Here is a 12,185-nt window from a genome sequence, read left to right as displayed (position 1 = left end):
TCAATAACATATGGATCTGATGCCTCCAATGACAGGAAACAGAAACCTTGGCATAGTAATTTGTGCTAAACCAAATACTTAAATTCACAATATGACCTAAACTTTCCAAAAGAAAAAAATTGGGTGCTTCAGAACAGGTTTTCAGGCAGTAAGCACAATACATAAAACTATCAGATATAGTTGTTTGAATGTTTATACTTCTTATAACTCTGAATGTTAACCTTTGTGACACATAACTGTGAATTCTGTCTTAATCCATTCATCACCACATTTACATTGCAAAAATGAAGCAGATCTGCTTACCAAGTCCCAGGATCCCCATGACGACTTGGACGGCTCCGGTGAGGAAGCAAAGAAGTACGGCATGCTCGGGACCCATGCTGTGCACTGACTGAAATGTCAGCAGAGAGATGACTGCAGAAGGGCCCATGGGCACATCCTTGCAACTGCCAAACAATATGTACAGGAAGCAGCCCATGAATGAGCCATACAACCCATACTGGAACACACAAAAAGATGGTGTCTGCTCTGCAAGTTCATGTTGTTGTGGAGTATAGTGTCCTGATCGATTGCCAATAAGGATGCAAAATGAAATAACCCGCAAATGAGTAAGCTGCTATGAGGGGGGAAGTACATGGCTTCAAGTTCAACTAAAACATCTACAGTAGTCCCTCATATCCAACATTGAAGTTTCACAACAGATAAAATATACCTTGGTCTTGCCATATTGCACAAAGGAAGTAAGTGATTTATTTTGCACTTTCAGCTTTTAGTCTACCGTAACTTGAAATTTACAAACATAAAATGAAACCTGCTGATGGCATTCTCAGCAAAGAGGGTACACCAGTCACAAATATTGTAGATATTTCACTGTGATATATTTGTCAAAACTAAAACGTGCAAAATTTCATTGCTTAACCAACAAATTCCACCTAGATAACCTGAATGCTTATTCTAGAGAACAAATCCCCATTTTTTATAAACTAATGACTATGTTATTTTCATATATGATGAAGAGGACCATTACGTGTCCTTTGTGGCGTCTACAGTTCAAATAAATTCTCCTAGATATCAAGAATTAGGTTTTATTGCACAGAATTTATATTGCACAGTTAGTATTGTATAGTATATGACACATGTATAAGGAAATGAAGATTACATCTGTAAAATTTTGTTATGTTGCCTTTCTATAAACATAATACATTTTTCTTCAAAAATGTTATATCATAAACTATCTATACTGTGTCCTATTCTCTATAACTGGGATGGTGCTTTGACTACTTGAATGAATTTTCTCATGTTGGGAACTATGAAGGAGCTGTTTATATTTTACTTGGGAAAAAACTAACAATAGCCAAGACTGCATAACTTAGTTTGTGTTTTTTACAAACAGTTTCAACAGTTGTAACTGTTATTTTCTGGTCTTCAAAATTTTTGTTAAGAAATGCGTTCCATTTGTGAACTCATATATCATGCCATGTTGTCATTATGGTGGATAAAATACAGCATGTTATACAAAGGTTTCTCAAAAATAAAACCATTCCACTGCTGTCCACATGCTTTAGATAAGGTGGATCCCTGAAATATTTAACATGTAACACAAACATTAACAGATGTACAAATGTGAATTTTACTGTATATAATACATTTTACACAAGCATCTGTGAGTGTGACATATCTGAACATTCTAATGTGCACAAGATGTTTTTTAAATGTAAATGGTCATACTTTTGAGAAACCTATATACACTACTAGCCATTAAAATTACTACACCAAGAAGAAATGCAGATGATAAACGGGTATTCATTGGACAAACATATTATACTAGAACTGACATGTGATTACATTTTCACACAATTTGGGTGCATAGATCCTGAGAAATCAGTACCCAGAACAACCACCTCTGGCCTTAATAACGGCCTTGATATGCCTGGACATTGAGTCAAACAGTGCTTGGATGGCATGTACAGGTGCAACTGCCCATGCAGCTTCAACACGATACCACAGTTCATCAAGAGTAGTGACTGGCATATTGTGACGAGCCAGTTGCTTGGCCACCATTGACCAGACATTTTCAATTGGTGAGAGATCTGGAGAATGTGCTAGCCAGGGCAGCAGTCGAACATTTTCTGTACCCAGAAAGGCCTGTACAGGACCTGCAACATGCGATTGTGCATTATCCTACTGAAATGTAGGGTTTTGAAGGGATTGAATGAAGGGAAGAGCCACGGGTCGTAACACATCTGAAATGTAACATCCACTGTTCAAAGTGCCATCAATGCGAACAAGAGGTGACCGAGACATGTAACAAATGGCATCCCATACATCACACCGGGTGATATGCCAGTATGGTGAAGATACTTCCAACATGGATTCACTGCTATGTTGCCAAACATGCATGCAAACATCATAATGCTGGATTCATCCTAAAAAATGACGTTTTGCCATTCATGCACCCAGGTTCGTCGTTGAGTACACCAGCGCAGGTGCTACTGTATGTGATGCAGCATCAAGGGTAACTGCAGCCATGGTCTCTGAGCTGATAGTCCATGCTGCCGCAAACTTCGTCGAACTGTTCATGCAGGTAGTAGTTGTCTTGCAAACGTCCCCATCTGTTGACTGAGGTATAAAGACGTGGCTGCGTGATCAGTTACAGCCATGTGGATAAGATGCCTGTCATCTCGACTGCCAGTGATACGAGGCCGCTGGGATTCAGCACAGCATTCTCTATTACCCTCCTGAACCCACCGATTCCATATTCTGCTAACAGTCATTGGACCTCGACCAATGAGAACAGCAATTTCCCGATATGATAAACTGCAATTATGATAGGTTACAATCTGACCTTTATCAAAGTCGGAAACGTGATGGTACGCATTTCTCCTCCTTACACGAGGCATCACAACAACGTTTCACCAGGCAACGCCAGTCAACTGCTGTTTGTGTATGTGAAATTGGTTGGAAACTTTCCTCATGTCAGCACATTGTAGGTGTCGCCATCGGCGCCAACCTTGTGTGAATGCTCTGAAAAGCTAATCATTTGCATATCACAGCATCTTCTTCCTGTTGGTTAAATTTTGCATCTGTAGCACGTCATGTTCGTGGTGTAGCAATTTTAATGGCCAGTAGTTTGTAATGTGCTTTATTTTATCTACCATAATGACAACATGGATGAAGTATGAACTCGCAATGTAATACATGTCATAGCAAAAAATATTTTGAAGGCAGAGGGTGACAGGTACAACTGTGAAAACCAGTTGTCAACAATAAAGACTTACTTTAACATTTTGTTCATCAATGTATTTAGTTTGAACACACCATATGTCTTGCTTCTTTAAAACACATTGAATTATAATTACTGATGGGTAGCACTTTCTTTTATGGTTAATAAAGAATTATAAACTTAAATACTGTGAAACAAAAAAAATTTAAGAAATTGATTTTTAAATATAAACAATTATAAAAAAATCTATACTCTGATTTGCATCATTACCTGTATAATTTCATTGTAAACATGTATACATATTCATATTTGTGCCTAGGCTTTATAAGAAACTGTGTATTTCAGTTTGTTACTACTGTGGTGCCACCTGGCTGATTATAGTATCTACCATGTTTACCAACCAGTCTCAGTGTGTATGCAGCTTTCAAGGAAGCATGAGAGTATATATTTGGTGCAGTGTGTATGATTTTTTACATACCGATTGTTTTACCTTTGACATGTGGATATACTGTGCCATGCATGTTCTTGGACTGTCTATTAATTATGTGACACAAATCATTTCAGACTTGGATGAGATACTTTGAAGTGTAGCAAATAAGGCACATTATGGATCTATATTATGTTAATATTTCACACCTAGTTTTTGTGGTTACTCAGTCTATGCTCTACAGATCTGAAGATGGCAACAAAGTTTTGCCAAAACCGTTAACCTGAATAAATGTTCTACTTAAGCAAGCATGGAATTTTGAAATTTTTTACTTTACTAGATTGCCCCCAGAGTGGAATAATGTCAAGCGTATATTGTGAAAAATATCTTACAGCTGCTGTACTGACAATTTAGACATTGTATGAAACAGCACTTTCCAGTATGACTCATGGTTTAAAGTCATTCCCTCTTCCAGGGAAATCCAGTTTACATCCCACATGCTAAGCAGTCATGGTGCATGGAACAAGTTCTGATTCAGTATGTAGTTCTTTTCATGGGGTGTGTTATGAATGTATGAGGAAGACTTATACAATTTGTCTGAAAGTCAAACTATGTGGATGGGCAGGGAGAAAAACACATAATTATATCAATATACATGACTGTTTTTCTATTTTTGTAGCTCAAAGTGCTACACAGAGCAAATTGGAAATTTTAAGGAATGGATGTTTCTTTGATATTCCTTGCAACTCTCCTCGTCTATTTTTAATAGTCTGACTTGCATGAGACATGAGACATTCTTATGGAATGTGGTACACACCTGCTTTCAGAGAACTGGATTGTCTTTCACATTACAAAGAAATCTTGATGTTTTTGTTGATGGGAGCAAAAAACCCTCACTGCCATGTTTCCGTAGGAGACTAGCAATCATTTTGGAGATTGGGCATATAAACAATTCTTGGCATGTCTAGTTGTTTATTGCTCTAAACATCTTCCTCAGCTTTTGTTTACCTTGACTGCCACACTCACTCAATTTGTCAATCTGAGCACCCAGAACACTGTTCGTAGGTCTTATAATTCTTTGGCAAGGCTGTCATTATTAGATGGCATTTGAGCTCTGTGGACCAGAATGTTTCACTCGGAAGTTCTTTGTGACACATGGCTCAAGGCATGGGTGTGGGGGTTTTCTATGTACACTGAGACACAGGGAATTCCCTTGTTGGAGCTTTCCCTGAATCTGAGCTTGTCCACTTTATGAGTACATACTGACGCAAAGGTAAAACACCTGCCAACATTATTATGCTTTGTGGAAACTAAAGTACAAAGTCTTACAATACTTTCTTTAAAGCAACTATTTTAGTTATTTGCATCTTTTTTAAAGTTATTTTTGTATAATTTTTAAACTAACTTCTACCATAAATATCATCTTCATCAATGATACTGGATCTTGCTGTAACATATTACCGTAGCAATATTTAGGAAATTAAATTCACATACACTTTGTCTCTTTGTTCCTCAAATAACAAACACTCATTGCTGCTGCCACCCATAGCATCCTTTCCATGCCAACTGTGCCCTGCTGCGCACTTTTGTCTCACAGCTCCTCAAGAAACGAAAATGCTTTCCTCCCCCCCTCCCCCTCCACACACACACAAACATACACCCCACCCCTCCCACACTCCCTATCTCCTCTGCCCTCCCCTGACCACCCATGAGATGCTAAATCTGATGTAGAGAACCACCGTGTTAAGGTGTCACACTTTGATTAGAGAGCATTTACATGTATGTGCTCAGGTGCAGGAAGGGATAGGGGGAGTTCAAGGGAGGGAGGACTGGCTGGTTGGTATGGGGAGAGATGTAGAGATGTATACATAGAGAAGAGCAACCAGAAAAATGTTCAGATGAAATAGTGTTGCTCTGATGGCAGCAGTACCTGTGGTGGAAGACCAGCGATGCTGGCATAGGCGAGTGACTGTGGGATGACAGTGAGTCCAACGGTGATGCCAGCGACCAGGTCACCCACAGCATCCTCTGTGGAGTAGCGAGGCAGCCATGACAGCACAGGCAACCGCTTAAGCAATGTTTTCTGTGAGAATGCCCTCTTCAGCCATATGTGCATCTTCTGGCGCAGGATGTTTACCGGTCAGAGTAAAGTCACTGTACAGTCAAAATGATTATGATGGTAACTGCTGCCATTAAGTGACAAATCACAACAGTCTTTATGGAACTATTTATAGCCAAAAAATGTCCAGTATATGCCATGTATATAAAATATATGGAGGAAGCATTACAAGATATAGTGACTACACTATATACTGAAAATGAGACAGATTATTATAAGTACCCATTCTAGTGAATAAAGCATTATGATTTTGAAACTATCAAGAAATTTTTTAGAATGAGGTTCACACAAAAATACAGTTTTCCAAAGTATTTTACACAATTAAAGGAATCACACCCCCAAATTAAACTCCAGCAAATTATGTAGCACAAAATCCTTCAAGGACAGGATTACATTCTTGCAGGTAACAAATTATTCCACTCAACACCAAGACACTTGTCAAATATTTTCTTTATAAATGCACACACCAATTCATGTAAGTGTGCACACGGTGTTTACATATTTTTTTATTGTGACCAGTCTCCAGTTCTAAGATTTTACAGAATGTTTTGCTTTGATCTAAGGCAAATGACAGAAATGCTAATCTCCTCTCAAACATCCTCAGTAATATCCTTGTCCTAGTTGCAATTTCCTGTTGATATTTGACTAAAAAGAAACTTATTCTGCATCTACTGAAACTGCAAACCCTCTTTGTAATATCACCCTTTAGGCACTTCCTTACAGCTTCCTGAGATTGGCTTGGAAAGTACCAAGACTTCTACAATTTGTGTGCCCCCATAGACAAGTAAGCAGGGAATCAACTGTTCAGAAAAATGGCCACCTTGATGAGAATATGAAATGCACAAAAGAAGGTAAGTGTGTGTGTGTGTGTGTGTGTGTGTGTGTGTGTGAGTGAGTGTGTGTGTGTATGTGTGTGTGTGTGTGTCTTAAAATTGTACATTTACCAGATTTGAACTAAATGTTCTCCATTCATCCTATAAGTGAACTGGTGGTGACTATCTATCTGTTAGAGCAAACACAAATCCCCCCCCCCCCCCCCTCTATTTTTCTTGATGACCTCTTTGAATTTTATGACAATATTTCTCATAATACTGTACCATTATGGTCGGCAATCCTCTCTCATAGTTGAGACTCTCAAAATGATGTGATCTGCCTGTAACCAGGAAGTCGAAATGTTCAACTGAGGATGCAGTGTATGCACTTACAAATGAAGTACTTGAATGTCTAAATCAAAAAATGATAGGAATTGGTGTTTTCTGCGACTTATCAAAGGCATTTGATTGTGTAGATCACCAAATTCTCAGGCAGAAATCCAAACTACTTGGAATAAGGGGTGTCGCAGGTAACTGGCTGCAATCTTATCTTCAGGAAAGAAAACAGAAAGTAATTTTAAACAGCTCAGATGAGTCAAGGGATACCTCCACTCAGTCTGAATGGACTTCTATTGGTTGTGGTGTGCCTCAAGGCTCAATTCTGGGGCCACTATTGTTTTTGATGTTTATAAATGATTTACCATTGTGTGCAAGCCTGCCTTGCAAATTTACTCTTTTTGCTGACGATACCACCATCTTCATGAGTGGAAAATCAGATGTTAATTTCGAGGAGTCAGTTAACAACATACTCTCTGAAGTGATTAACTGGTTCAGTGTTAATGGTCTCTCTGTAAACTCAAGTAAGACAAATTTTATCCAGTTCCATACAAAAACAAAAAAAGTGAGAGAAATAAATGTAACATGTGGAAATCAACCAATAGAAAGAATGGATGTGTCTAAATTTGTTGGAGTACATATTGATAGCAAAATGAACTGGTCCTTCCATATACAACAGACCCTAAAAAAATTAAGCTCGGCTATGTATGCTATCAGAATGATGTCTTCCATTGGAGATTTAACCACTATGAAGTCTGCATACTATGGGTATTTTCACTCCGTTATGTGTTACGGAATTATGTACTGGGGAAATTTAGCGTTGGCAAAGAAAATTTTTGTGGCCCAGAAAACGGCTATTAGAATTATGTGCAGAGTACACCCCAGGACATCATGCCGTAACCTTTTCAAAAAGCTGCAAATAATGACCTCTGTATCCCAGTACATATATTCGCTGATGTGTTTTGTAATTAAGAACCCTGCACAATTTCCATCAAATAAGAACTATCACAAATATAATGTTGTTGTTGTTGTAGTCTTCAGTCCTGAGACTGGTTTGATGTAGCTCTCCATTCTACTCTATCCTGTGCAAGCTTCTTCATCTGCCAGTACCTACTGCAACCTACATCCTTCTGAATCTGCTTGGTGTATTCATCTCTTGGTCTCCCTCTACGATTTTTACCCTCCATGCTGCCCTCCAATACTAAATTGGTGATCCCTTGATGCCTCAGAACATGTCCTCTTCAACACCTCCTCATTAGTTATGTGAACTACCCATCTAATCTTCAGCATTATTCTGTAGCATCACATTTCGATAGCTTCTATTCTCTTCTTGTCTAAACTATCGTCCATGTTTCACTTCCATACATGGCTACACTCCATACAAATACTTTCATAAACGACTTCCTGACACTTAAATCTATACTTGATGTTAACAAATTTCTCTTCTTCAGAAACGCTTTCCTTGCCATTGCCAGTCTACATTTTATATCTTCTCTACTTCGACCATCGTCAGTTATGCTCCCCAAATAGCAAAACTCCTTTACTACTTTAAGTGTCTCATTTCCTAATCTAATTCCCTCAGCATCACCTGACTTAATTCGACTACATTCCATTATCCTTGTTTTGCTTTTGTTGATGTTCATCTTATATCCTCCTTTCAAGACACTATCCATTCCATTCAACTGCTTTTCCTAGTCCTTTGCTGTCTCTGACAGAATTAATTTGTCATCGGCGAACCTCAAAGTTTTATTTCTTCTCCATGGATTTTAATACCTACTCCGAATTTTTCTTTTGTTTCCTTCACTAATTGCTCAATATACAGATTGAATAACATCAGGGAGAGGCTACAACCCTGTCTCACTCCCTTCCCTACCACTGCTTCCCTTTCATGCCCCTCAACTCTTATAACTGCCATTTGGTTTCTATACAAATTGTAAATAGCCTTTCGCTCCCTATATTTTACCCCTGCCACCTTCAGAATTTGAAAGAGAGTATTCCAGTCAACATTGTCAAAAGCTTTCTCTAAGTCTACAAATGCTAGAAATGTAGGTTTGCCTTTCCTGAATCTAGCTTCTAAGATAATTCGTAAGGTCAGTATTGCCTCATGTGTTCCAATATTTCTACTGAAACCAAACTAATCTTCCCCTACGTCGGCTTCTACCAGTTTTTCCATTCGTCTGTAAAGAATTCGCGTTAGTATTTTGCAGCCGTGACTTATTAAACTGATAGTTCGGTAATTTTCACATCTGTCAACACCTGCTTTCTTTGGGATTGGAATTATTATATTCTTCATGAAGTCTGAGGGTATTTTGCCTGTCTCATACATCTTGTTCACCAGATGGTAGAGTTTTGTCAGGATTGGCTCTCCCAAGGCTGTCAGTAGTTCTAATGGAATGTTGTCTACTCCCGGGGCCTTGTTTCGACTCAGGTCTTTCATTGCTCTGCCAAACTCTTCACGCAGTATCATATCTCCCATTTCATCTTCATCTACATCCTCTTCCATTTCCATAATATTGTCCTCAAGTACATCGCCCTTGTTAGACTCTCTATATACTCCTTCCACCTTTCTGCTTTCCCTTCTTTGCTTAGAACTGGGTTTCCATCCGAGCTCTTAATATTCATACAAGTGGTTCTATTTTCTCCAAAGGTCTCTTTAATTTTCCTGTAGGCAGTATCTATCTTACCCCTAGTGAGATAAGCCTCTACATCCTTAGATTTATCGTCTAGCTATCCCTGCTTAGCCATTTTGCACTTCCTATTGATCTCATTTTTGAGACGTTTGTATTACCCAAGGATTTCTATTATCCCTCGTCTTTTTACCTACTTGATGCTCTGCTGCCTTCACTACTTCATCCCTCAAAGCTACCCATTCTTCTTCTACTGTATATCTTTCCCCCATTCCTGCCATTTGTTCCCTTACGCTCTCCCTGAAACTCTGAACAACCTCAGGGTTAAGTCAGTTTATCCAAATCCCATCTCCTTAAATTCCCACCTTTTTGCAGTTTCTTCGGTTTTAATCTACAGTTCATAACCAATAGATTGTGGTTAGAATCCACATCTGCCCCTGGAAATGCCTTGCAATTTAAAACCTGGTTCCTAAAACTCTGTCTTACCATTATATAATCTATCTGAAACCTGTCAGTATCTCCAGGCTTCTTCCATGTATACAACCTTCTTTTATGATTCTTGAACCAAGTGTTAGCTATGATTAAGTTGTGCTCTGTGCAAAATTCTACCAGGTGGCTTCCTCTTTCATTTCTTACCCCCAATCCATATACACCTACTACGTTTCCTGAAATATTATATAAGAGGGAAAGAAAATCCTCATTGTGAACTTAAGAACCTGACAGTCGTTCAGAGAGGTGTCAAATGGCCAGGAACAAAAATTTTTAACAATCTCCCTGACCAGATAAAATGTTTAAGAGGAAATGAATCTCTTTTTAAAGCAAACTAAAGGAATATTTGTTAAATTTGTCTGTTTATACATTAGAAGAGTTTTATGATGCAAAAAGGGAAATAGCAGTTAGATAGAATTATCCATATTGTTAACAAAGAAATGTGCTTGCAATTTTTCTCCAAATCAAAACAAGAAATTTTGTATTAACACTCAAAGAAATCTGCTGTTATATGTACAATATCTGTTTTTCCTCTAAACTTTGTATTAACTATATGCAGTTATGTAGAACATTTTTTATATATTTAATGAAGACTGTTTTGTATCTTTTTGTATGTTTGTTGTTTTGTATGTTTGACTCGTTCAACATCTCATGTGACATGCTCACAATACGAGATCTACGGAACATGAAATAAATATTGGTTGTCGAGCTACTTCTTCAAGGCAGTTGCCACACAAAATGTCCTTACCTACATCTGTCTAAAGCTACATACATACTCTGCAAGCCACTATATGGTGCATGGTGGAGGGTGCCTTGCACCACTAGTAGTCATTACCCTTCCGTTCCACTCACATGATAAGTAAGGTAAACATGGTTTTCTAAATGTCTCTGTACAGAGCCTAATTTCTCTTATCTTTATGGTCCTTACATGAAATATATATTAGTGGTAGTAAAATCGTTCTGCAGATGGCCATAAATGCCACGTCTCTAAGCTTTGTAAATGGTGTTTTGCAAAAAAGAACGTCATCTTCACTTCAGATTTGAGTTTGCAAAGCATCTCCATAATATGTATTGACTGATTCAGCAGTTTGCTTCTGAATTGCCTCCAAGTCTTCATTGAATCTGACCTGGTGGAGATCCCAAACACTGAAGCAGTACTCCAGAAAGTGTCAGACTCGTGTTCTATATGCAGTCTCCTTTATAGATGAACTACACTTTCCCAAAATTCTCCCAAAAAACTGAAGTCAACCATTCACCTTCCCTACACCTCATCCCATTTCATATTGCTTTACAACATTACATCTGTATACAGTATACAATTGATGTGACTGTGTCAAGCAGTACACTACTAATTCTGTATTCATCTGCATTAACTTACATTTTTCTACTTTTAGGGTAGGCTGTTATTCATCACACCAACTAGAGGTTCTGTGCAAGTTATCTTGTGTACTCCTACAGTCACTCAATCACAACACCTTCCTGTACACCACAGCCTCTTCAGCAAACAGCCGCATACTGCTGTTCAACCTGAGCATCAGCTCATTTATGCATATAGAGAATAGTAGCAGTCCTTTCACATTTCTCTGGGGCACTCCTGATGACAGCCCTGTCTTTGGTGAACACTTGGCGTCGAGGACAACATACTCGGTTACTCGGAACCACTCACATATCTGTACATCTATTCCACATGCACATATCTTCATTAACAGCCTGCTGTGGTGCATCGTATCAAATGCCTTAATGGAAACTGCCTGTTGCCTTTCATCCGCGATTCACAGGATATTATGTGAGGTAATGGCAAGCTGAGTTTCGTACGAGCAATGCTTTCTAATCCTGTACTAATTTATGGATAGAAGTATTTAGCTCTCATGGAAAAGTTATTATTTTCGAACTTACTGCCGATAACATACGCTTAGCTTTCCCAGCAGATACTGGGCAGGTTTGTTATCACACACTACTGACAAATGCTCAGGGTATTTCTGTGCTATCAGATTTAGGTTATGTTTCAATAACTCTACGACTGGTGTGTGCGATTCTGGTGAGCAGTAGGGTTATTAATTTAAGTCCACCGAACTGGTTATTCTCATCCTTAGTAGTTCGGAATCAGATTCATTTTGGAGGTTGCTAACCTAATATTTTTACATACTCTGCT

At 38.5% G+C, this 12,185-nt stretch overlaps 1 protein-coding gene across 1 annotated transcript in view; it reads right to left on the bottom strand.

Moving 5' to 3' along the window:
* Positions 1 to 12,185, bottom strand: part of LOC126236075 (sodium-independent sulfate anion transporter-like) — a 69,233-nt gene that overhangs the window by 42,632 nt on the left and 14,416 nt on the right. Inside the window, exons 2-3 of the mRNA XM_049945135.1 lie at positions 5,581 to 5,804; positions 304 to 499 (exon numbers count right to left, since the gene is read on the bottom strand). Coding sequence (XP_049801092.1) covers positions 304 to 499; positions 5,581 to 5,766 — 382 coding nt within the window. The 5' untranslated portion in view covers positions 5,767 to 5,804. The remainder of the gene's footprint in view (positions 1 to 303; positions 500 to 5,580; positions 5,805 to 12,185) is intronic.

Source organism: Schistocerca nitens, chromosome 2 (assembly GCF_023898315.1).
Source record: "Schistocerca nitens isolate TAMUIC-IGC-003100 chromosome 2, iqSchNite1.1, whole genome shotgun sequence".
NCBI classification, from domain to species: domain Eukaryota; kingdom Metazoa; phylum Arthropoda; class Insecta; order Orthoptera; family Acrididae; genus Schistocerca; species Schistocerca nitens.
The sequence above is the reverse complement of the archived record's forward strand: the minus strand, read 5'-3'. Positions and strand labels throughout refer to the sequence as shown.